The sequence below is a fragment of the Giraffa tippelskirchi genome, chromosome 8, assembly GCF_054371585.1.
Source record: "Giraffa tippelskirchi isolate mGirTip1 chromosome 8, T2T-mGirTip1v1.2.pri, whole genome shotgun sequence".
Lineage (NCBI taxonomy): Eukaryota > Metazoa > Chordata > Mammalia > Artiodactyla > Giraffidae > Giraffa > Giraffa tippelskirchi.
The window spans coordinates 9,341,162-9,368,177 of NC_137282.1; the positions used below are offsets into that span (position 1 = coordinate 9,341,162).

The following is a 27,016-nucleotide window of genomic DNA, read 5'->3' on the forward strand; positions in this document are numbered from 1 at the left end:
AGTGATTTAGATTGTTCATTTCTGTTCACCTTTGACAATATTAGATTTTAAAAAACATATTCCAGCTTTATGAATATATTTTTATATTTTTTGGATTGCTCATATGATTGATCTTTTTTTATATTTTTATTGGAAATGTATATTTCTTTTATACATTTAAGATTTATGTTTTCTGCTTAATTTGGGGGTAGAGTTGGTCAGCTTTCTTATAGTGTTTTGCCAATGTTCTTTATATAGATAAGCACTTAAAAATGTACATGGTTAATATTCTTTGCCATTTGCATTTAAATATCATCATGGTATTTCTTGATATACAAAACAGTTTAGCATTTAGGGAATGGGATATGCATAGCTTTTCTGTGCTTAACTGTTTCTGTTTTTTTTTTTTTTAATTTTATGCCTAAAAAGTTTAATCCATCCTAAGATTATATGAATATTTTATATACTTCTTCTAGTTATTTTATGGTTGTATTAGTTTCCCCAAATTATTATTCAGTCTTCCAATTCCATTTATTTAATAATGTGATTTTCCCTGATGATTGAAATTTCCCCTTATTACATCCAAATTTGAATTTATTCTTTGGTTGTTTCTGCATTTATTTTGTTTCATTAGGCTTTCTGTAGAAGAAACCCACCTTAAAAACTCTTAGAGTTTTATGTGTCTCATAACTGAAGCTAAATAACTCCTAAATTTTAATTTTCAAAATTATGTCACCTTTTTAGTTTTTTTTTCCTTGATGCAGAAATTCAGATTTTTTTTTTATTACCAACATCCAGTAGTTAAACTTGCATTGAATTTGTTGATACATTTGAGCAGAAATGACTTCTCTTGATGTCTAGTTGGTTAACTGTCTAATCCCTTTCTTAGAGCCATTATGAAATGTGGGTTGGTGGGCACAGCTTCGGGCCTATCCCAAGTTTCTGCAAGATCTTCAACTTGACAGTTAAGCCTTGCTTTCTGAGTAACATCTTTTCTTATCCTTGCTGCCTGGTTCCCCAGCACTAGAAGTGGCTGCCTCAGTTTAAAGCTATGACCCTATCTGTATAACTCTCACTGTTTGCAGATGACATGATCCTCTACATAGAAAACCCTAAAGACTCTACTAGAAAATTACTAGAGTTAATCAATGAATATAGTAAAGTTGCAGGATATAAAATTAACACACAGAAATCCCTTGCATTCCTATACTCCAATAATGAGAAAACAGAAAGAGAAATTAAGGAAACAATACCATTCACCATTGCAACAAAAAGAATAAAATACTTAGGAATATATCTACCTAAAGAAACAAAAGACTTATATATAGAAAACTATAAAACACTGATGAAAGAAATCAAAGAGGACACAAACAGATGGAGAAATATACCATGTTCATGGATTGGAAGAATTAATATAGTGAAAATGAGTATACTACCCAAAGCAATCTATAGATTCAATGCAATCCCTATCAAGCTACCAATGGTATTTTTCACAGAACTAGAACAAATCATCTCACAATTTGTATGGAAATATAAGAAACCTCGAATAGCCAAAGCAATCTTGAGGAAGAAGAATGGAACTGGAGGAATCAACCTGCCTGACTTCAGGCTCTACTACAAAGCCACAGTCATCAAGACAGTATGGTACTGGCACAAAGATAGAAATATAGATCAATGGAACAAAATAGAAAGCCCAGAGATAAACCCACGCACATATGGACACCTTATCTTCGACAAAGGAGGCAAGAATATACAATGGAGAAAAGACAATCTCTTTAACAAGTGGTGCTGGGAAAACTGGTCAACCACTTGTAAAAGAATGAAACTAGAACACTTCCTAACACCATACACAAAAATAAACTCAAAATGGATTAAAGATCTAAACATAAGACCAGAAACTATAAAACTCCTAGAGGAAAACATAGGCAAAACACTCTCCGACATAAATCACAGCAGGATCCTCCATGACCCACCTCCCAGAATATTGGAAATAAAAGCAAAAATAAACAAATGGGACCTAATTAAAATTAAAAGCTTTTGCACAACAAAGGAAACTATAAGCAAGGTGAAAAGACAGCCTTCAGAATGGGAGAAAATAATAGCAAACGAAGCAACAGACAAACAATTAATCTCAAAAATATACAAGCAACTTCTGCAGCTGAATTCCAGAAAAATAAACGACCCGATCAAAAAATGGGCCAAAGAACTAAACAGACATTTCTCCAAAGAAGACATACAGATGGCTAACAAACACATGAAAAGATGCTCAACATCACTCATTATTAGAGAAATGCAAATCAAAACCACAATGAGGTATCATTTCACACCAGTCAGAATGGCTGCTATCCAAAAGTCTACAAGCAATAAATGCTGGAGAGGGTGTGGAGAAAAGGGAACCCTCTTACACTGTTGGTGGGAATGCAAACTAGTACAGCCACTATGGAGAACAGTGTGGAGATTCCTTAAAAAACTGGGAATAGAACTGCCATATGACCCAGCAATCCCACTGCTGGGCATATACACCGAGGAAACCAGAATTGAAAGAGACGCATGTACCCCAATGTTCATCACAGCACTGTTTACAATAGCCAGGACATGGAAGCAACCTAGATGTCCATCAGCAGACGAATGGATAAGGAAGCTTTGATACATATACACAATGGAATATTACTCAGCCATTAAAAAAATACATTTGAATCGGTTCTACTGAGATGGATGAAACTGGAGCCCATTATACAGAGTGAATTAAGCCAGAAAGAAAAACAGCAATACAGTATACTAATGCATATATATGGAATTTGAAAGATGGTAACGATAACCCTATATGCGAGACAGAATAAGAGACATAGATGCATAGAACAATATTATGGACTCTGAGGGAGAAGGTGAGGGTGGGACGTTCTGGGAGAATAGCATTGAAACATGTATATTATCATATGTGAAACAGAACACCATTCCATGTTTGATGCATGTGACAAGGGCTCAGGGCCGGGGCAGTGGGATGACCCAGAGGGATGGGATGGGGAGGGAGGTGGGTGGGGGGTCCGGGAAGGGGAACACATGTAAACCCATGGCTGATTCATGTCAATGTATGGCAAAAACTATTACAATATTGTAAAGTAATTAACCCCCAACTAAAATAAATAAATTTATTAAAAAAATAAATAAATAAAGCTGTGACCCGCCAGGGTGCTGAGCCCCTACAGTCATCCCTGCCTCTATGCCTGAAACTCATCTTTTTTCTTGCTGATGGGCTGGGAAGCTACACCCACCACCCTATAGTGGATTAGTTACATTTCATTATTGTTGTTGTTTAGTCACTAAGTCAAGTCTGACTCTTTGTAACCCTATGGACTGTAGCCCACCAGGCTCCTCTGTCCATGGGATTTTCCTGGCAGGAATTCTGAAGTGAATTGCCATTTCCTTCCCCAGAGGATCTTCACAACCCAGGGATTGAACCCATGTCTCCTGCATTGGCAGGTGGATTCTTTACTGCTGAGCCACCTTACCCAGCTGCTAATTATGAGTGTGTCACAGAGTGGCTCCAGAGAGATGACAATTAGTGTTTTATCAGTTCAAGAAATCATATGAGAGACTTCCCTGACCATCCAGTGGTTAAGACTCCTTGCTTCTAGAGCAGGGGGCACAAGTTTTATCCCTGGTCAGGGCCCTAGGATCCCACCCGCTCTGTGGCATGGCCAAAAAAAGAAAAAAAGAAGCCATAAGGGATAGCTGTTCAGTTGCTATTATCATTGCTGGTAGAAGTCTGCACGTAGAGAAAGGACAGTGTGATATAGACAGTATATTTTTATTTTTTTTTGTTTCATGGGTCTTTCTTTCATAAAACGTGGCTGTGGGTAAGTTTATAATAAAATCAGTAACTTATTCTTAAATATAGCCTTTCTCGAAGTCAGACCCCATTTTAAGTACTTTCCACCTATAAAGTCATTTAATCCTCCCTACTACCCGATGAGGGCAGCTCTATTATTATTCCAGTTTTACAGCTTATCTCAGTTGAACTCCTTATGCCTTACAGCTAGTGGAAATTCACTTTAAGTTCTGGTATCAGGTGGTCCATCAAACTAATTTTTAGTGTGCATTTCATCTCTTTCATTCTTCATTAGTATTTTAGAATTATACTCAGGGAGGCACTTAGAGCTGCTAGTCAGGTACATTGAAAACTGGAATCCATTTTTCTTTAAACTTTTGTTAGAAAATAGAATACAGATACAAAGTTCTACCAAATAAATAGATGTATCACTTAAAGAATTTTAAGGCAAACACTCTGTAACGTGGAGAAGGCAATGGCAACGCACTCCAGTACTCTTGCCTGGAAAATCCCATGGACGGAGGAGCCTGGTAGGCTGCAGTCCATGGGGTCATGAAGAGTCAGGCACAACTGAGCGACTTCCCTTTCACTTTTCACTTTCATGCATTGGAGAAGGAAGTGGCAACCCACTCCAGTGTTCTTGCCTGGAAAATCCCAGGGACAGCAGAGCCTGTTGGGCTGCCATCTATGGGGTCCCACAGAGTCGGACACGACTAAAGCGACTTAGCAGCAGCGGCAGCAGCAGCACTCGGTAACCATGACCCAGGTCTCTCAAAATAACCTGCTACCCTGACTTTCCCAGAATCATCTCTCAAGTTTTTTGTAAAATTTTATGACACAGTGTGCCTCCCTAATTATCATAGTTTAGTAGTGTTGGTCTCTCAGTCGTATCCAACTCCTTGTGACCCCATGGTCTGTAGCCCACCAGGTTCCTCTGTCCTTGGAATTCTCCAGGCATACTGGGGTGGGTTGCCATTCCCTTCTCTAGAATGTCTTCTCATCCCAGGGATCGAACTCAATCTCCTGCACTGTAGGCAGATTCTTTACCATCTGGGCTACAGGGAAGTCCCAACCATAGCTTGAAAGTGAAGTCGCTCAGTTGTGTCCGACTCTTGGCGAACTCGTTGACTGTAGCCCACCAGGCTCCTCTGTCCATGGGATTCTCCAGGCAAGAATACTGGGTGGGTTGCCATTTCCTTCTCCAGGGGATCTTCCCAACCCAGGGATCGAACCCAGGTCTCCCGCATTGCAGGCAGATGCTTCAACCTCTGAGCCACCAGAGAAGCCCAACCATAGTTTAGTCTTGCCTAATTTTTAAAACTTTGATGCATTTGTTTTTATTGCTTTGAATCTGGCATTTCCTACTCCATTTTCTTCTTTTCGTTATAATTTACTTGTATAAAAAAGCCTGGGGGGCATTTGACGTACAGAATTCTCTAGAGTGTAGTTTTTGCTGAATGTGTATTTGTGATTCCATCTAACACTTCCTTATAACCTTTCTGTGTGCTGCAAATTGGCAGATGGATCCAGAGTTTTGATAAGATTTGGGATCGATGCTTTTGGCAAGACTAAATGGTGTTGGGTTCTTTCATCCGAAGATACATGGTATTTGATTGTCTCTCTTTCTGTGATGTTAGCAGCTGTTGATGTTCAGTGCCTAGATCAATGAATCCATTGAAGTTTTCAAAATTGTTTTATTTCATAATTTTTCATTGATTAGTTGGAATTATTTAGAACAAGCACTTTTTCTCATTTACAGTTCTTTTAGAAAAGGCAGAAATATGGCCTTATTTTGTTGTTTTACTTATCAATTTTTTGGGTTCCCTGCAAAGGTGAGCTGATAGGCTTTTAAGAAATACTGTTATGAAATGCATGGATTTAACATATTTCGGTGAGTTTCAGTTAGTTACAATTACCATGTCTCTTGAAGTTCATCTTTTACCAGTAGGAGCCTCTTCAAGTTTGCCCCTGAGCCATTGGGTCATGACTGTGGTTGTCTTTGATAGCATTCTTGTTATCTAGTATGGCAAGATAGCCCAGACTCATCTTGTACACTTCCTGGAATATCTGGTACATTTCATGGAATCAGTTTTTTTGTCCCCAGAAGACTGAGTTTACTTTGGTGGGAATGGTATCTTAAGATTGTTAGGTTTCTGAGTGCTGGGGGTGTTGTCTTGCGTTTGTGATTGTCTTTAGGTCTCTTCAGTGGATGGAAGCTAGAGAGATACGTACTTATAACAAGATCTCAGAGCAAATACTGATTCTTCCAGTTCAGTCATTATTTCTGTGTTTGTTCTCCTGATTTCATAATTTCAGGTGTTACTCTCCTCTGTTCTTCTTGAGCATCTGAGCATCTCGACACAGGAAATGTCAAAGACGAAGGAAACGAGAAAATTAAAGTATCTCATAATTACTCATTTACTGCCTCCAATATTATACACACAACAGCTTGCAAATAGCAGTACTAACGCGTGTGTTCTTAGTTGCTCAGTCATGTCTGACTCTTTGTGACTCTATGGACTGTAGCCTGCTAAACTCCTCTGTCCCTGGAATTCTCCAGGCAAGAATACTGCAGTAGGTTGCCATTTCCTCCTCCAGGGGATCTTTGTGACCCAGGGATTGAACTTGCATCTCTTTCATCTCCTGCATTGCAGGTGGATTTTTTTTATCACTGAGCCACCTGGGAAGCCCGGCAATACTAATACTATACAACTCGTGTGTTGGCTGATATATCTTTTTTGCAGCACATATTCTCCCTAATTTAAATACTTATACTATATCCATAGGATCTGAACCTATAGCCACTACCTACTATACCTTCTTCCTATAACCATCTTTATCTTAATTTCATAAGTAACCATGTATGTTAGGCAACCACCAATCTTCTCTTGAGGTTCCCTAGTCATTTCAGTAGATACGGCAGGAGAGACATGAGAACAAAATTACCTGAGTTCATACCTGTTATTACTTTGAACTCTTTCTGTTGAAGTGTCAGGTTTGTTGGATATATATTTTCTTGAGAATATAAAATATGTTACTCTAATTTTTATAAAGAATCACTCTGCCGTTGAAAAGTCTGATGATGATTTAATATTGTTTTCCTTTAGGAAGAATTCAATTTTTAGAGGTGCAAATAATTTTTTTTAATTGTTAATCTTAAGTTGAATAATTTTCCTGGAATGTATTTTAGGAGTGGTTGCTCTGAATTGACATTCAGAGGATGTTCTTTTAATATCTGCTTTCTTTAATTTCAATTTTAAGAAATGCCCATGCATTTGCTCTATTTTATTTCACTTTTGCTTTCAAGGTCTCTTATTATTCACATATTGGATCATCCTTGTCTTTTTTCAATTCATCACTCGCCATTGAATCCCTTTTATCTCTACTTCTTTAGAATTTTCAATGTTTTCCCTAATTTTACCTTCTATTTCCTATTTCTTTCTCTTAGAGAATTATTCGTTGTGTTTATTCATCTTCTGTTTCTTCTAGTTTAGTCTTCATTTCTGAAGCGATGATTTATTCTTTTTATTTCCACTTATTTTTGTGGTTCTTACACTTAATTTTTGAATTTTCTCATTTTTATCTTGTACTTTCATGCCTTGTATCATTTTCTTAAAGTGTCTTAGTTTGCTTTGAAATAGAAGGTTACTGTTTTGATCTGTTTTGAAAGCACTTATTTCCGATATGTTTTCATTTTATGTAAGCATGTTATTTTGCTCCTTTTGAAAATAACTTTTATGGCCTATGATTTTTATGTTTTTCTCTTGCTTATTATCATGTATTTGTCTCTTGAACTTTTAGAAGGAAGTGTGTTTCAAGGTTTCCTAACTTAACAGAGCTCTTTTCTTTTTCCATTGCTGACGTGAGTATGTGTGTGTATAGTGTTTAAAAATACAAGGGCTTGTTTACTGAATATTTTTTGCTTTTTTTCACTTCTCCACATTTGTCTAAACCTCTCTTTTCTTTGTTTCCATTGTCCATGTTCTTAAATATTTAAAAAATTTTTGTTTTATATTGGAATAAACTTAATTTACAATGTGGTGTTAGCTTATGGTATACAGAAAAGTGATTCCGTTATACATCTATGTATTCATTTTCAGTTTTTTTCCCATTAGGTTATTATAGAATATTGAGCAGAGCTCCCTGCCCTATACAGGAGGTCCTTGTTGGTTATCTATTTTCAATATAGTGTGTATACATCAACCCCAAGATTCTGATTCTGCCTTCAGCATTGTCTTGTCAGTATAGAGTCTGTCCTGGAAAGAATTCTAATGGGTTGTATTGAAAGTTCCAAGGGGCTAGACTGTGCTTGCCTCTTCTGACCTTACATAGACCCTGGTACCTTCCTGCTGTTGGGATGAGGCAAATCCTCCTAATTTCAACTGATGTTCTCACGTGGATCTGCCATGCTTTCTCACAAGGACTTGCTGGCCGCTGAGGGTCTTCCTGCTCTGAGATCCAACAATGCTGCATTGCATTACTCTTTTCCTGCACAGAGGCTAATACCTACAGGGCTTCTAGATCTTGTTGTTTATTTTTATCCCATTGTATTTTGAAGTTTATGGGAATACTTTGTCACCTAGTTTTGTTAGACTGTGAGTTTTTTCATTTGACTTTTGAGTTCTGCTTTTATTTAGGGACTTAAAGAAATATTAAAACTGGTACCACTGTTGTTAATGTCTTCTCAGAATTCTCATTTTATTTTGTGTGTATGTAGTTTTTCATTCATCAGCAGATGTTTATTGAATGGCCTATGGCAGGTCCTCTTATAGACACTACAGGTCAAGCTGTGAATAAAACAGAATTCCTAGCCTCAAGAAGCATCCATCACAATGGTAGAAGACAGACACTAAACATGTATACCAGTAAATAAGTGAGAAAATGTCAGGGATAAGTAAATCATTGAAAAAGATAAATAAGTTAATATGCATCCATTCGCATCTATTTGAATATGTATGTATATATGAACAATCTATTAAATTATAATAATATGATTGTTTGTTATCCATGTATATACATAAATGTGTATATATGTGTATGTGTGTGTGCGCTCAGTTGCTTAGTAGTGTTCTGTTCTTTGTGATCCCAAAGACCATAGCCCATCATCCTCCTCCTTGCCAAGGGATTCTCCAGGCAAGAATACTGGAGTGGGTTGCCGTTTTCTCCTCAGGGGATCTTCCTGACCCAGAGATCAAACTTGCGTCTCTTTCATTTCTTGGATTGGCAGGTGGGTTCTTTACCACTGTGCCATCTGGGAGTTGCATAATTTGAGAAGTACTTACCAAATTGCAAAGTATGTCTCCATATGGTTTAGTCTCTTAAGTTGTGTCCGACTCTTGGGTCCCATGGACTGTAGCCCGCCAGGCTCCTCTGTCCATGGGATTCTCCAGGCAACAATACTGGAGTGGGTTGCCATTTCATTCTGCAGGGGATCTTCCCGACCCAGGAATCGAACCCAGGTCTCCTGCATTGCAGGCAGATTCTTTACCGACTGAACTACGAGGGAAGCTATGTCTCCATGTATAGTATTCTTTTATCCTGACTTTTATCTCATGAATAGACAAACAGGGCAGATTTTATTTCATACATAACTGGGGAGAAATTTCAGACTCAATAATTATAAGTGACATCTATTACATTTAAAGCTGGGACTTAAACCAACATCTTTTGAATCCAAATATGCTCCTCTTTAATTCAGTATTTTGTGTTTTTTCTTAGGACATCATTGCGTGGTGAACAAAGAATGAACATTCTAGTATAAATAGTGAGATATTTGCTGCGTGGTGCTACCTGTGTGGGGAGACACCTAAATTGTGCAGGGGTGAGGAAGGAATAAGATCTGCTGGTGGTGGGCTGGCTAGGGGAAGCCTTGATGAGGGAGATGGCATTTGAGTGACCCTTATATGAATAGACTGGGGAAATCCCAGGTGGCAGGAGCTGTGTGAAGAAGGACACGTAGAGAAGTCCTCCCTGTGGTTGTGGAACGGGGTGGGGGGCATTCACTCATCCATGCAAGCCCCCAGGTGCCAGGCACTGTGCGGGGACAGAGACAGAAAGATCGACAGGTCCTTCCTCTGCTGGGGAACCTACTGCTCTCCAACCTGAGGCAGAGATGGGATTGAAAGCCCTGAATCTTCGCTCACCTGCAGCGTCTGACCAGGGCAGAGGGGCAGCCTAGGAAGGGCAGAGATACTGGCATCTGGGACTTCAGACCATCTCTTAGCAGGTCCCTTGGTGTTCCTGACCTTGAAAAACATCAGTTCGCTTGGGGCATATTATGTATGAAAAGCAGTAGAAAAGCGTGTTGAGCATTAGCTAGTAGCAGATTTTAAATGTCATGACTAGGAATTTATTTTTAGGTAGTAGTAAAGAGCCCTTGTGGAGAAGGCAATGGCACCCCACTCCAGTACTCTTGCCTGGAAAATCCCATGGATGGAGGAGCCTGGTAGGCCACAGTCCATGGGGTCGCTAAGAGTCGGACACGACTGAGCGACTTCACTTTCACTTTTCCCTTTCATGCACTGGAGAAGGAAATGGCAACCCACTCCAGTATTCTTGCCTGGAGAATCCCAGGAACGGCGGAGCCTGGTGGGCTGCCGTCTATGGCGTCGCACAGAGTCGGACACGACTGAAGCGACTTAGTAGTAGTAAAGAGCCCTTGAAAGTTTCCAACGAGAAGACCTGACCTAAGATGCCAGTGCCTTATCACGGAAATACCACTGCCTTGAGTTCTGTGAGTCAAGGATTCAAAAATCAGCACCGCCCCCCACATGCTAAACATATGACATGTTGGAGAATTTATGTAAACACTCTGGCTTCACTTTCCTGACCTGTGAAAATGGGAATTTATTCATTTGGTTTTTCACTGACTCCTTCCTTCCTTCATTCTTTAGTTCAACTAGTATTTAATAATTATTCACTTTGATCTAAAGTTATGCGATCCAGCCCTATACCCGGTGGCCCATGGAGCCCCTGAACACTTGAAACACAGGTGACCTGAGCTGAGTTGTGCTGTAAGTGTAAACTCCAGACTCCAAAGGCTTAGTAGGAGTATAAGACTGTAAAATGCCTCCTTAATAATTTCTGTGTGGAATACATGTGGAAAGGAAAATAGTTTGAATATATCAGACTAAATAAAATATATTTAAAAATTAGCTTCATAGGTTCTTTTAATTTTTTAATATGGCTGTTAAAATTTTAAATGTGGCTGTATTTGTGACCTGTAGTGTAGGCTCCAGGCCAGTGCTTCTGCTCTAGATACGGCCACAGGGTCCTGAATAATTTAGTGGTAGGAGACAGATAGGAAATAAGTCGATTTAAATACCTAAATTATATAATTGTAGAATGTGAACTAAGTGCTATAAAGAGTCTAAAGGCGAGGCATGCAATGGAGAAGGACTCGGGCTGTGACAGGAGTGATGGGAGAAAAAGAAGATAAATGTGGAGTGAGAGATGGAGAGAAATAGACTGTTTGGGGGTGTCATTGGAGGACAAGGTGACAGGATGTGCTGACGGCTTGTATTTGGGGGGTGAGGGAAAAGGGAAGAGGAATAAGTCCTAAGCCTGTTTTAGAGTTATGAAAACTAAGTGCTGGGAAATACACAAGGTACCTTGTGCGACTCGGAAGAGGCCGCTGTGTGGAGACCAGGGAGCCTGAGAGCTTGGTTGGCAGAGGTGACTAGGACTTCTCCGGAGGTGGACCTCTCTGCCGTGGATGGCATTCTGATTTTATTTATTTTTTCAGATAATCAAACGTTATTAAAGGTGGTACTTGTGAACTTGACATACAGTTTCCATATTTCTTTATTCTAGTCACTCCATTGGACATACTTTTTTAAAGCATGAGACACTCAAAATGTGGAGACAGATAAGATATAATCCATAACAGGGAAAGATAATCTCAACCATAAACAGGCAAACCCGTCAATTATGGTAGAAACAGATTCGAGCTACAATGAAACAAACACACACATGGCCTTCCAGTCTTAAAGCCACTTCAACTCTGTCCAGTCTTCAGACAGCTTTTCCTTTGGAACTTTCTAGATTTTCAGAGCTCTCAGAGCTTTCTCTGCCCCTCCTGCATCTCCCACCACCTTTGTGCTCGGTGGCACAGCAATCAGTGGTGAGGCTTTTGTTCGCCACTTCTGTTGGTTAGTGGGACTTATCTGAGTTATGCGTTTGTCCTCTCTCGGGAGGCTCTGGTTCATTTCTCCCTTTTGGGGTCTTGTAAGTCCTGTTACCATCTGCTTAAACACTTCTTCAGTGGCTGGAAAAACCATCCGTGCCTTCCAAACGCCAGAGGCCCACAGAGAATTCTACACCCCTCCAGAGGAGACACCTCTTTCCCTTATTGTCAAAAAGGACCACTGTCTCCTACCCTATGGCCGTGGAGGGATGGTTTCCATTCAAGGGACAGGGTGTGTATCTCTAGTCAATGCTGGGACATGAGGCTCTGGCCAGCTTTCTTGCAGACACTGTCACTTCCTCTTGGGTATCTGGTTACCATCCAGTTTCCTAGCCAGCAGGACACAGCCTTCTTGTGTGGGCAGACTCCCGTGATAGCATACCACTGCCTCTATGTCCATTTTAGTATAGAGTCTTAACTCTACGCTGATTGACCTTTTCCTGAGACAGAGCATATAATGTTGGCAAGAGAGCAGAGGAGAGGTGATTTTATGTGGAAAACAGATGTACACAAACAAGTTAGAACTGGTTTGTGCATGGCCACTTCATTCATTCAGCAGCTGTTTGGTTCATGTTTATTGAGTTTTTTCTATGTAACTAGACCCATGGCAGATTTGGAGATGGGGAAGAAGTATCATGCCTCAAGTTCTTGCCTTCAAGATGTTCTTGGAGTGACAATCCTAATTTTAAAAAAATGCAAATGAAATAATTAAGAACTATATATAATCAAAACTTAAGGCACAGATGTTCAGGACTGGGAGAGGTCAGCCACGAAGCTGTGGATGAACAAGGGTCCTGGATTAAATGGACCAGCATCTGAATGTAATTTGAATAGACTGGGAGGACAGAGAACAACACGACCTAAATGCAGTGGGACAGGATGCCTGAGAGAGAACAGGGGGAGAAAGATTGCTCAGGACTCTGCAGTCAATCAGGAAGAATTTTTCTAGGTCTTTTGGTCCAAGTAAAGTAGGAGAGAAGGAGAAGAAACGGTGTTTCCTGCTTACTGCCTCTTTTCAGAATTGGATACTAGACAATAAGCAATGACATACGTAACTCTGGAAATAGTTGCATTTATTGGACGTTTCATCTTACTGCTCGGTATATGCTGGGAGCTACAGTTATTTCTGGCTGCAGCGGAGAATGTCAGGTGGCTCTTGCCTTTAAGTGTAGCTTAGTAGCAGCTGCAGATAGAGTTCTATTATAGCCGAGAAATGTCTTTAGCTAAAATGGACACTGGTGATCAGAATTCCAAGGACGTCAGCTAGTCCTGAGATGTATACTACCACAAGGAAGCCCATGCAAACAAAATACTTTTTATTTATTTTTCCCTTTCTCAGTAGATTTTGCCTCCAAGCAAAAGAAGCCCAGAAAAGAAAAGTTATGCTTCAAATATTTGTATTTCTTTGGGATTTTGGAACATTTCAATGTATCACTTAGGCTTTTTTTTCCTCTAACAGTTTTATTGAGATATAATTCATATCCCTTACAACTCACTGCAGATGTAGAGGATAGACGTGTAGACAGGGTTGGGGGGATGAACTGGAAGATTGGGACTGATACATGTAGACTACCATGTGTGCATATGTCACATGTAGCCAGTGGGCACCTGCTGTATAGCACAGGGAGCTCAGTGTTCTGTGATGACTTAGAGGGAAGGGATGGGTGTGGGGCTGGGAAGGAGGCTCAAGAGGGAAGGATATACGCAAACTTCTAGCTGATTAACTTGCAGTGCTGCAGAGACTAACACCACAATGTAGGGCAACTATGCAAGTGAGCAGGCAAAGTCGCTTCAGTCGTGTCCAACTCTTTACGACCCCATGGACTATAGCCTGCCTCTGTCCATGGGATTTCCCAGGCAAGGAAACCAGAGTGGGTTGCCATTTCCTTCTTCTCCACGGGATCTTCCCAACCCAGGGATCCATGCTGCCTCTCTTGAATCTCCCATATTGGAAAGCAGGTTCTTTACAGCTAGCGCCACCTGGGAATACACCAATTAGAAATATAAAATGTACAATTCACTGGTCTTTAGTGCATTCAGAGAGCTGTGAAACTATTATCACAATAAACTGTAGAATATCATCCTCACCAAAAGGGACCCTGCACCTGTTGAGGTACGTCTGTTTCCCTCACTCTGTCTCCTCTTTTCTTACTCTTCAGCAATCACTATGCTACTTTTCTGTTTTTGTAGATTTTCCTATTCTGAAAATTTCATATAAATGGAATCATATGGTATACAGTCTTTTGTAGCTGGCTTTTTTCACTTAGCATAATGTTTTTGAGGTTCATCTAGGTTATAGCACCTATCAGTACCTTATTCTTTTTCTTGCTGATAATGGACCATTGTATGGATTATGGCACATTTTATTTAGCTGTTCTTCAGGTGATAGGCATGTGGATTATTTCCACATCTGGGCTGTTATGAAGTATACTGTTATGAATTTTTATGTACACATTTTCATGTGGACATATATTTTTATTTCTCTTGAATGAAATATACATTCAATTCCCATTTTTTATGTGTTGATAGTTACTTTCTGTAAAGTCACCAACTCTGAGTTAGCAAATACGGGACTACAGCTTCTAGGGGAAGTACAGGATTAAGTTCCTGCAAGCCGCTGGTCCCAAGACTTTGATCAGTCCATCAATAAGTAACCTCATTTTATGCATTTCTCTTTAAATGTGCCTTATTCAATATACATTTCTTACAAATGATTATATGTAATTCTTTTTATAATAAAATGAGCTGAGAAATGTTGAAATATTTTCCTGACTCAGATAATATGGTACACGTCATTGACTTTTAGCCTTACAATAATGCAGTCCAATGCATTTTTTCCATCGGTTGTTATCATATGAATCCACACATTTAGTCACTTTTCAAGCCTTTCCACAGCTTCATCATGCACTACAGATATTAATTTACCACTTTCTGGAGTGATCTCACATATGGATCAGTGAATTTTTTCTTCCTTATTCTGGGTGTAGAGTATTGTTGATGGATTAACACCAAACTCATACAGTGAACATCACTATGACTCATGCCTGAATGAAGCTGATCTAACACATGTATTTTCTCTATAAGGCGCTCCCAGCCATCCTGTGTTTGAGAACACTATCCAGCCCTTCAACATTACCCTTGGGAGTCATTTGAAGCAATGAAATCACCAACAAAAAGCACAAAATACAAAAAAAAAAAAAGAATGTGAAACTGAATGGGCCATGAAAAGAACAGTTGTTTACAGCGTTAGAGGCAAGAAGGCAGCATTGCCTTGTTAAATCTCAGCTGACACGTGTGCGGCAGGTGACAAAGTTTTTGACACTCTGTACATGCCCATGAATTACCACCAAAGCACCACAAGTTTGAATTTGGGGCTTATAGATAAATAATTGCAAGTCGGTAAGTTTGCAAATGCAAGCTCTCCTGACTGTCTGAAAGTAGAGTGTTCTTATGAAACCTTTCATAAGCTGAAATGGTTACCTTAGGACACATCTTGCTATTAGAGGCACAAAATAGACTGAGTTAAAGCACAGTAGCTCAGAGGCAGTTCCGAGCTGTGGCGGCTTGATGCGAAGATGCTGAGATGCTGTGTAATTCCTGGCGAGGGGGCTGCTGCGGGGGTGCACGCTGCCTTTATAACAGCCCAATGCAAAACGAAAGCTGAATGCTATTTTCATTTATCACATTTTCCCCTTAAAAGTCAAAATCCCCTTGGGATTTCTTTCAGTTAGTGAAGCAGGTGCTAATGGAGGTCTTTCGTAAAAGCAAACTTCCAAAACGTGGGGGATACCTGTACACACCTGTGAACGAGGAAGGTTGCATTTAGAACTGGAATTGCTGGATCATTTGGTAACTCCATTTTTCACCTTTTAAGGAACTGCCAGGTGGTTTTCCAGTGTGACTGGTGCCATTTTACATTCTCACCAGAAGTGGACGAGGGTTCCTAGTTTTCCACATCTTTGCTAATGCCTTTTATCACCCATCTTTTTTATTCTAACCATTCTGCAGTCCATGGGGTTGCAAAGAGTCAAACACTACTGAGCAATTGAACTGAACTGATTCTAGTGGTTATGAATTGGTATCTCATTGTGGTTTATTTGCATTTTCCTGATAGTAATGTCAAGCACCTTTTAATGTTTTTATTGGCCATTTCTTCATAGAAATGTCTATTCAGATCCTTTACTTAACTCTATTTTAATATGATGTAACTGACATACAGCGTTCTATTAGTTTAAGGTATACGGCATAATGATTTAACTTACATACTTACATACATCCTGAATTACCACAGTAATTTAGGTGTACATCCATCGTCTCATATAGATACAAAATTAAACTAGAAAAAATACTTTCGCTATGATAAAACTCTTAGGATTTTCTCTTATAAGAGCTTTCATATATATCATATACCAGTGCTAACAAATCTTGTTATGATACGTTCTATCCATAGAACTTATTTATCTTATCACTGAAAGTTTGTACCTTTTGATCTCCTTTGTCATCATGCAGTATCACATTATTGTTAAGTTTCCTCACCATACATTTCATCCCATGACCCATTTATTTTGTAACTGGAAGTGGGTACCTCTTAATTTCCTTCCCCTAATTCACCCATCCCCCTACCTGCCTTCTCTCTGGCAACCTCCTATTTGTACTTTTGACTTTGTAGCTTTTTTGTTATGTCTGTTCATTTGTCTTGGTTTTTAGATTCCACCTGTAAGTGAAATAATACAGTATTTGTTTTTCCCTGTCTGACTAATTCCATGGAGCATCCCTTCTAGTCTGTCCATGTTGTCACAGATGGCAGCATTTCATTCCTTTTTATGGCTAACGTCCATTCATTTGTTAATGCACACTTTGGTTGCTTCCATATCTTGACTGTTGTGAATAATCCTGCACTGAACATAGGTGCTGCAAATATCATTTCAAATTGCTGTTTTTGTTTTCTTTGGAAGCCCAGAAATAGAATTGCTGGATCATATAGTAGTTTTGTTTTTAATTTTTGAAGAAACTCGGTACACTTTTTCACAGGCTTTACACTCCCAACAGTGGTTCCCAAGGTCCCCTTTCCTCTACTTTCTAGCTGACACTTGTTATTTATTGTCTTTTTGAAAGTAGCCATTCTGACAGGTGTGAGGTTTTAGCTCCTTGTGGTTTTGATTTGTATTTCCCTGATGAAGTTCAGCAACTTTTCACATGTGTGTTGTCCATCTGTTTTTCTTCTTTGGGGAAAAAATGTCTCTTCAACTCCTGGGCTCATTATTTAATCAAATTTTTATTGTGAGTGGTATGAGTTCTTTTTATATTTCGGATATTAACCTCTTTGATTTGCACATATCTTCTCCTGTTTGGTAGGTTGTCTTTTTGTTTTGTTGACGGTGTCCTTTTCTATGCAGAAGTATTTTGTGTGATATAGTCCCATTTGTGTATTTTTGTTTTCCTTACCTGAGAATACATATCTAAAGAGATGTTTCTCAGACTGATGTCAAAGAGTGTACCGCCCGTGTCTTTTTCTAAGAGTCACTGCAGCTTCCTTAAGGATGCTGTTTGCCAGATATATCTTTTCATTCTTTTAGTTTCATTCATTTGTATCACTGAATCCAAAGTGTGTGTCCTCCAGACAACATACTGATCTGTCAGATTTTCCCTTTATCCAGTCTTATCCTCTGTGTTTTGATTACACAAAACTTTCATGCTGCTCCCCAGGTGGCACAGTGGTAAAGAATCCTCATGCCAATGCAGGAGATGTGGGTGCGATCTCTGGGTCAGGAAGATGCCCTGGAGTAGAAACTGGTACCCCTCTCTAGTGTTCTTGCCTGGAAAATTCCATGGACAGAGGAGCTTGGGGGGCTAAAGTCTTTGGGTCACAAAGAGTCAGACTCGACTGAATGACTGGGTGAAAGCAATGCTTTCACACTGTTGCTAACTAGTTGGATTTATGTCTACTATTTTAGTTTTTATTTTCTGTATGAATTATGTCCTTTTCTTATTTCTCTTATATCACCTTCTTTTGCATTAGCAGAATATTTTGTACTGGGCTTCCCTGGTGGCTCAAATAGTAAAGAATCTGTCTGCAGTACAGGAGGCCCTTTGCATTAAGAGAGTATTTTGTATTACACCACTCTAATTCCTCAAGTAATTTTTCACCGTATTATTTTGAATTATTTATTTAGTGATTGTTCTAGGGTTTACATATACATCCTAACTTATCAGAATTTACTTGATTTATACTGACTTAATTTTAACCAAATATAGAAATATTACTCCTGTGTAGCTGTCTTCTCCCTATTTTTCATGCTACTATTATTATATGTATTCTACCTAGGCATGTCATAAATCCAATGATACACTGTTATAATTGCTATTTTATGTAATTTTATAAGGAAGCTAGAAATGAAAGGAAGACAATATGTATTTTAGTGTTTGCTGTAATAACCATATTTATTCTCAATGATTCTTAATGTTAACTCCTATGGATCTGAGTTGCAACCTTATGATATAGATTTGGTCCCACCTATCTCCTTTGTGCTATTATTATCCTCTACATTATATATCTATGTATTATTGACCCGACTATACCAATATATACACGTGACTATATATTTTTTAAATTTACTAAAGGAGACACATGCATTTATGTTGTCTTTTATAATATATAATTACCTTTCCTGGTGTTCTTTGTTTATTGTTCCTTTTTGTGAAGTTCAAATTATTGTCTCATGTCTTTTGCTTTCAGGTAGAACTTCCTTTAGAATTTCCTGTAGTGTGAATCTGCTAGTAACAAATTCAGTTTTAAAAAAATCTCTGGATGCCTTTATTTCACCTTAAATTTTGAAAGGATGTTTTGCTGGACATAAGATTCTTGGTCGATAGATTTTTTTTCTTTCAGCCTTCTGAGTTATGTCATCACACTGCCTTCTGACCTTCATTGTTTCTGATGAGGAATCAACTGTTTATCTTATTTTGGTTGCCTTGTATGTGGTGAGCTGCGTTTCTTTGTTGCTTCAAAAATTTCTGTCTGCTTTTAGCTTTCAGTGTTTTTATACTATGATGTGTTGTGATGCACATCATTTTCTGCTTATCCTACTTGAGTTTTGTTAAACTTCTTGGAAGTGTATGTGAATATTTGGGAATACTCAAATTTGGGAAGTTTTCAGTCAATTATTTTTTAATATGTTTTTCTGCTCCATTCTCTTTCTATTCTCCTTCTGGTATTATAATTTAATGCATATGTTGGTGTGATTAATGGTCTTCTACATTTGTCTGAGACAGTCTTCAATTTTTTGTTCATGTTTTCCTTTCTTTTCTGAATTGCATAATCTCTGTATTTTTTTTTCTGTCTTCCAGACCAGTGATTCTTTCTTATGCAAGCTCAAAACTACTGATGAGTCTGTCTAATGAAGTTTTAATTTCAGTCACTGTACTTTTTAACTCTAGAATATCCATTTTGCATTTTCATTATTTCTATTTCTTTAGTGATATTCTCTATTTTACAGCATATTGGCATCATGCATTCCATTATTTAAGCATGATTCCCTTTAATTCTCTGAACACATCTGTAATTGTTTGAAAACTTTGGTGTTGCTTTGAAGTCTTTACCAGATAAACTTAATATCTGGACCATCTTTTTGTTGTCTTTTTTCCTCTTGTATATGTGTTACATTTTTCTGAGGTTTTTTTTTTTTTTTTGCCTACTTTGTAATTTTTATTGTTGTTGAAAACTGGATATTTTAGGTAATGTAGCAATGTTGGAAACTGATTCTCGCACCCTCTTGACCTTGTTTTTGTCGTAGATTGCTTATTTATTTGTCCAGTGTCTTTTCTAGATTATTTTGATTATATCCCTTTCCCCAGCTATATGCAGTCACAGATTGCTCAGAGGAGCATCCTTAGGAGACTGCACAATCACTGCGGGCTGACGGTGGGTTTTACAGGACACCAGTGGGCTGTCTCTTTCCCTGATCTCCTCTGTTAAGCTGTCTCCCTTTGCCGGAATCATACCTAGCTCTCAGGCTCCGCTTGTTGCTGGATGATTGCCCTGTTGTTTCTACCAATACTCTAAGATATAAATGCCGATCTGATTAAATTTAATCCATTTTGTATCATTAGTTTTTAAGGCAAGTCTTTGCAGTTTGTTCTGATGATGAGAAGGCTCGCCTTAGCTGTCTCTTTCCTTTGTTCTCTCTGATAGACTAGCTTGTTGCTCTGGTGGAGCCATCGGCTTTTTCTTAATTGCTTACCACCAAAACCGCCATCGCTCTTGAGAGCATCCTAATGCTTAAACCTTCCCACACTCTATTTCAAACACAGTCTCTTCCTCTGGGGAGAGCTTAGCAGCTCTCTGTTCTTATGGTACCTCATTTCCCCTCTGTTCTCATGGAAAAACCTCTGAGCGGCTGCTTTTCTCAGAGTGACTGCTCTGCTTCATTGTCTGGGCAGAGGTGGCAGCCTCTGGTCTTCTTAGCTTGTTTCCCAGGCGCAGAACCTTTATCCTGCAAGCAAACTGGGGCACATCCGATCAGGGTTCTAATATTCTTGGCCAGCTGTGTGGGGGTTGGAGCTTCTGTGCTACGAATAGGAGTGAAGGAAGAGAGGACCTGGTCTCTGGGCTGCTTTGCTGGGAATTTAGTTTCTGCATCTTGGAGCTGAAGGGAATGCAGTTCATGTTGGTGGCCTGTTCTTCCTGATATCTCCTAACTGGGAGCTGATGGGAAAGGGAGCCCTAACTTCTTGACCACCCATGGCGGAGTGGAGCTGCCATCATGCTGAGCCCGGGGGTCCAGAGGGATGGCAAGAGTTGTCTCTGTAATGCCATGGAACTCTCACTGTTCTTACTGAGAGTTAGTATGTTTTCCTGAAAAAAAATATTTTAATGTGGTATTTACTTTTAGGATAATTTTCAAAGACTTTGAATAATTTTTAAACAAATAACTTTCACCACTTATAGCTGTTTTGCTGAGGAACAATGTCATAGGATTCCTCACTCTGACGTTCTGAAATAAAAGTCTTTCTCTTAGGCTTTTTACATTTACCTAAAGAAGAATGAAGACAGTTATTTGAATGGAGTGGGAAAAAAGAAGCTTATGATAAAATAAAATGGAATTTCAAAACTAGATTTTTGGCTGAGTCAGTCAGGGTTTTTCATGTGGTTGGAATTCTTCAGGAAACTTCTTAACTTTGCGAAATGCTTTGACTAAGCAGTCTTAGGATGCTCCACAAGCTTTTATTTTTTCTTTCAATCATGTGGACACTGCATTGAAAAAGTCCGACTGAATTTTTCCCTCCAGATTGAAACCCATATTTTATAAAGACAATCTTGGATTCCCCTTCATTTACTTGGTAGCTTAGGGCCATTCTCAATTTGTTAAGCCAGAAACTTTAAATGCGATCTCTGACATCAGTTCATCAACCTTTATGGAATTTCTCCCCTGAGCTATAGAACAGCAGGGCTTTTGGGACAGTGAGAGATTTCAGTAACAATGATGTGATCTGTAGTTGCAAGCAGCCTTTGATCTGGGGTTTAGATAGCCAGGAATACACAAATAAATTCTGGCACGTTCCAGGACCTTGGTTAATGTTGAGATTCTCTCTGCATAGTTGCATCTCCACTGGGGTCATTCGAGGAATCAGAGTTGGTGGCATTGTGTAAGTTACACTGACCCCCTTAGTAAAATACCCCATGAAAGATGTCCTATGGGCTTCACAAGCTGCCTGACTTCTCAGGGCATAATGGCCCTTGTATGGTCAGACACCTAAACTTTCTTGGTCCCTCTTCTGCAATGATGGCATAACTGCCTTCCATGATATCTTCTTGCATAACAGTTGGTTCTCTGCTTCTCTTATTCTTTGATTCTTATCTATGATGGTGTGAATGAGATTGAGCAGAAATCTAAGAATCTAATGAGATTGATACAGCAGAGCAGAAATCTAAGAATGTATATTAAAACCATGATGAAAAATGACCATGCCTTTTGGGAAAATGTTCCCCTACTTGAACCCTCAAGTTAGTTTACAAATTGTTGAAAACTTTGCTTCTCTTCCTGCCCAGCTTCCTGTTAGTTTGAATAGATTTGGGCTGACCATAGGCCTCCTTGTGTTACCTGTCTTCCTGTTTTGTCTTTTTATGGCATGCAATTTACTAATCCCACAAACCAACCCTCAACTCCTGTGTTCATTCAATAAACACCTGCAGGTCCTACTGTGTGGCAAGTATTGTACTAGGAGCTGAGGCCCCAGTATTAATGAAAAAAGTTCCTTGACTTTAGCTATTTCCTTGTTCCTCTTGAGGGGAACAGATATGAAAAAAATACATGTCAAGATTCACCATCCTATTATTAAAGAGGCATATACAGGACACATGGAAGACCCCAAGGCCTCTGTCAACTTCTTCAGAATGGGAGCCAGAAGAAGCTTCATCTCAAGAAAGTGATGGTTAAACTGAGCCATGAGAAAGGTTTCGGATGGACCAGACTAGATAAGCGGTGATGAAGAAGGATGTACCAGGCAGGAGAAGGCTTGAAGGTGAAAATCCACACAGATAGGCTCATTTACATGACTGGTCTTCTAACCTTACAATTGGGAGAGCATGGTTCCAACAGGAGACTGTATTTCTTTGGTTATAATGCTTTCCTTTCATTTTATGCCTGCTTTCTCCAATTGCCCTGGTCTCACTCTCTTTAATAGCACAGAGTCGAGTTTTATTCTTCTAGCACAGCATCTCACATATTTAGGGGGTCCATAAAAATGTGTTGAATGAATGAATACCATAAACCCACTAGTCATTATCCAATTCAAGGGCTGTTCTTTGCCTTGGAAACTAGTTCTGAATACATTTCATACAACGATGGCAGTCCCTTTCTGTAGAGATGTCACCACTTTAGAGCTCCAGGAGGATAGGGACTAGTTCCCGAGCACAGGCTCAGCTGGTGATTTTGCTATAAGTGGCATAAGGGATGCACAGATTCTAAATAGGTGTAGATTGTGAGTTAAGCTTTGGCTTATGAGCTTGTGCTTCATTTCAAGAAAAATGAGATGCTTGAGCCCATATTATGCATAGGTAGGTGAAAATGGGCAATTCAAGCAGCCACTCTCACCTTGAGAACCTTCCCCTCTTGTCCCTTTAAACATTGGACCAATATCCCTGACACAGCGTGGGGAAGTGTCAGTTAGGGCTCTCAGTCCTCCCAGGCTGTCCACTCCTCACTCACTGGGCTCGACACCTTCAGCAACTCCCTGATTACTGCTTCCTGGTCTTCTTGGCTCTGCCCCGTCATGAGTCTGGGGCATGTCCTGGGCCTGGTTGGAGAGACAGACGCCAGGAAAACAAGTCTCCCCTTTCTTGCCTGGTTCAGTCAGCTCCAGAGCAGACCACACAAAGGGGTACAAGTGTCTATGACTTCTTTTTGTTTTTAAAAGCTTTTTTTTTAATTTTCAATTTTTTAAAAATTAAAATTTTTTTGGGCACACCTTGTGACATGCAGAATCTTAGTTCCCTGACCAGGAATCAAACCCATGCCCCCTACAGTGGAACTGTGGAATCCTAACCACTGAGCCTCTAGGGAAGCCCCTCTTTGAATTTTTACCGATGAGGAAACTCAAAGCCCCTCAGCTTGAAGCCCTCAGCAGGGGTACACTTGGTGGGTCCAGCCTCAGTACCTACCCAGGTGTCTTGAGGTTTGTGTCTCACTAGGAGAGACCCCTTTTGGGAGGCCCATCCTCTCTCCATAGAATCCATCTCCTTTCACAGACTCCCCACCCTAACCTCTAATAGTACATTTCCTTAAATCTCATTTTTAAAATGTGATAAGGGTCTTGGGTAGATGCTAAGATTTAATATATGCTACCATTCCCAGGGGGCTCAGTGGTAAAGAATCTGCCTGCCAATGCAGGAGATTAAGGAGATGTGGGCTCAATCTCTGGGTCGAGAAGATCCCCTGGAGAAGGAAATGGCAACCCACTCCAGTATTTTTGCCTGGGAAATCTCATGAACAGAGGAGCCTGGCAGGCTACAGTCCATGGGGTCGCAAAGAGGTCTATGCTGCTGAGTGCGCTCGAAAGGTCAAGCTAATAAATGGCTATAGGTGGGATTCCAAATCTGAGATGTTTATGGAGTCTCTTGCTGTCCCCACCCCTGAACTGCACGTCAGCCTCCTGGAACACACCCACACACACACCCACACACACACCCCACTTCTCCTAAGACTGAGTGCAAATTATCAGTGCTATTACCAACAGATGCCTTAAGAAGGAAAGGGTTAGTTTTCTAACTGCCACAAAATATGCAAGGCAATGCTCTCCATCAGTCTGGACATCTTATTGTTGTGCAGAAAAATAGAGAATTCACTTTCTCTGTCCCACCCCCACCCTCATCTTTGTCCCCATGCCATTTTAAATTGCATTCTTTGGGGTCTGCCAGGAATAGGAGAAGGGGCTTTTGTGAGGCCAGATACTCACCCATGGCTGCTCTTTTAACAAAGAGATGCTTTGCTCCTACCATTCCATTAAGGAATAGATTAACTCCTTATCTGAGAGTCCTCTTTACCCTCAATTTCTAACTAGGCAGGAGGGGAGCCCGTGGATTAATCTTCCCCTCGTAGAATATAGGTAATTGATGACCTGTGGGCACAATCGCCAGGTCACGTGGTCTGACAAAGGATTTATTTTTTCCCAAATCATTTTTCATTTTCATGAAGACTTACAGAGGAATAAAAATCAAGCTGGATTTAAGTATTTTGTGCAGCAGTTAATGAATCACCTGTCTTTAAGAAAAGGAAAATGATGCAAACGCTCCCGGAAAATTCAGCCAGCATGGTCACCATAGCTTTATGATAGACTCAAGTTCATTATGATAAATATTGGATTCCTTAAAGAAATCTTTTAAAAAAAATCTTGAACATGGGGTCACGTACCCTGGTGAGGCTAAAGTGTGTCAAAGCAGAGCTGAATGCCAAATGATAATTTCTGCTAAATAATTCAGGCCCTGTGAACTCTGATATTTTACTTACTTTGATGCATAATGCAGATGCAATGAGAGAACCTTTTTCTCCTGGTACCAGATCCAACGTGTTCTCACCTGTTGTGGGTCTTGTTTTCCTGCAAGTAGCTCATATTCACCCATTTGTGCTGTGTTCCTAGTTCCTGGCAGTAGTGGTCCCTATTAAATAGAGGTTGAAGTTGGTCACTGAGAAAGTTTTGGTGATGTGTATCATGTAGAAAATAATAGATTGCATAGCAAGGACAAAACAGACATTTCAAGAAAAAGGAAGAAGCTACTTGTTTCCAAGGCTGAGAATTGACTTATGGTCAAAAAAAAAGAAACAAGAAACAGAAAGTAAACTAGTAAACTCTTGCTTAATTAAACAGCTATTGCATCAGCTTTAAGATGCCTTTTGAAAAACGATGAGCAGTGAAGTGACGGTGCAGAAATCTGTTTATAAGGAAAAATTCTTGAGCTCGTCTGATTGATGACCACAAAATTTTCAATGGTATAGAACATAAAGCCATTGACTGAAATTGTGTCAAATGAAGAGACAGTTTGATGAACGGGGGAAAGTATAGATAAGCACTGTGTAGATTGGACCAAAAACTAGCCAGTGATTAACTAAGAATATAATCGGTTCTAGTCTGATAACATTAATGATCAGGCCAAAATTAAAATGATAATAGGAGAAGCTAATATGTGTTGATTACTATTTCTAGGCATTGAATTAACTCCTTTTATATGGATTGACTATTTCAGTCTTCTCAACAACATTAACTAACTTACTCAATGAATATTAACTAATTTTGTTGATAGTTAATATTAACAATATTAACCAAGTATAAAACCCTCATTTTATAATGAAGTTACATGACATAGTGTGGGTAAAATAAGTTTTCGTCTACGAATCCCAAATGGAATAATTCTCAATGCAATGCTTTAAAAAGAAAGACGACAAGAAAAAGACTATGGTGAGTTTCATGTGCAACAGAACGGAGTGGAACAAAGACATCGGAAGCTGTGGTGCTCTCTAATATTCTTCCGATCTCTCTCTCTCGCACAGGGAAATGATGCTGATATGGTGGATAAAAACAAATGCTGTACCCTCTGTAACATGTCCTTCACTTCCGCGGTGGTGGCTGACTCACATTATCAAGGCAAAATCCACGCCAAAAGGTTAAAACTGTTGCTAGGAGAGAAAACCCCGTTAAAGACCACAGGTAGGTGTCTGGACGGTGGTGATGGGGAGACCCTGACATCCAGTGCCTGGCCCATTCCTCAGGCTCCCTCTTCAGGGGCAGCTCCAGATCAGAGCAGATGCCCTTCAAACCTAAGGGGATGGGCAGGTAGCCCAGTGGAACTCGGCAGTTGTAAGGCCATTAAATCCAGGTGCTGGTCCTCTCAACCTGGCCCCTTCAGATACGTGATTCAGCAGTTTTGTTTCTATCCTGCAAGATGTTGCCTATCATATTTATTATATGTTATGTAAGATTATCTATTATGTAAGGAATGCTGTCTTTTCTGACTTTGGTCTGTAATCAGCAGAGGTGATGGATAGTGTACTGTATATTATTGATTCCCTACTGCAGACTGGCTCATCTGTACCATTTTTTGTCTTTGAAAACACTTTTATTTGCTGACAACCATGGTGTGCCTTCTCCCCACCCACCCCACCCCAGGTAATATTCTAGTCATCTTCTTGGGGGATTATGTCATTCAAGCCTATTAACTTTCACGATAAAAGGTTTAAATATCAGTAACAGAACGTTTGACCTAATTATTCAGAAGTAACAAAAAATTTCTTCAGAAGGCTATCCAGTCATAGAACTAAAATACTACCATTATCGTTTAATGAAGACGGACTATTAGGACAAGATTTACATGGTGGCAAAGATGTTACTAGAATAGGTGATAATCTCAAGAAGTTGAGGGTATATTTTATGATGTCGACGTTTTCAGTGCAATTACAATGGAGCTGTGCATTGGAGCTGCCTGCCTAATGAATCATGCATAAACCGTGGGTGTAATTATTTTTTAAATGGTA

The 27,016-nt window shown here is 39.5% G+C and overlaps 1 protein-coding gene across 19 annotated transcripts in view; it reads left to right on the top strand.

Moving 5' to 3' along the window:
* ZMAT4 (zinc finger matrin-type 4) overlaps positions 1-27,016 on the top strand; it is a 362,048-nt gene that overhangs the window by 177,646 nt on the left and 157,386 nt on the right. For all 19 annotated transcript variants that reach the window (XR_014061914.1, XR_014061915.1, XR_014061916.1 and 16 more), the window contains one exon: positions 26,036-26,192. Coding sequence is in view for 15 of the 19 variants with exons in the window: in XM_081519262.1 (XP_081375388.1) it covers positions 26,036-26,192 (157 nt within the window). In the remaining 4 variants the exon portion in view is untranslated. The remainder of the gene's footprint in view (positions 1-26,035; positions 26,193-27,016) is intronic.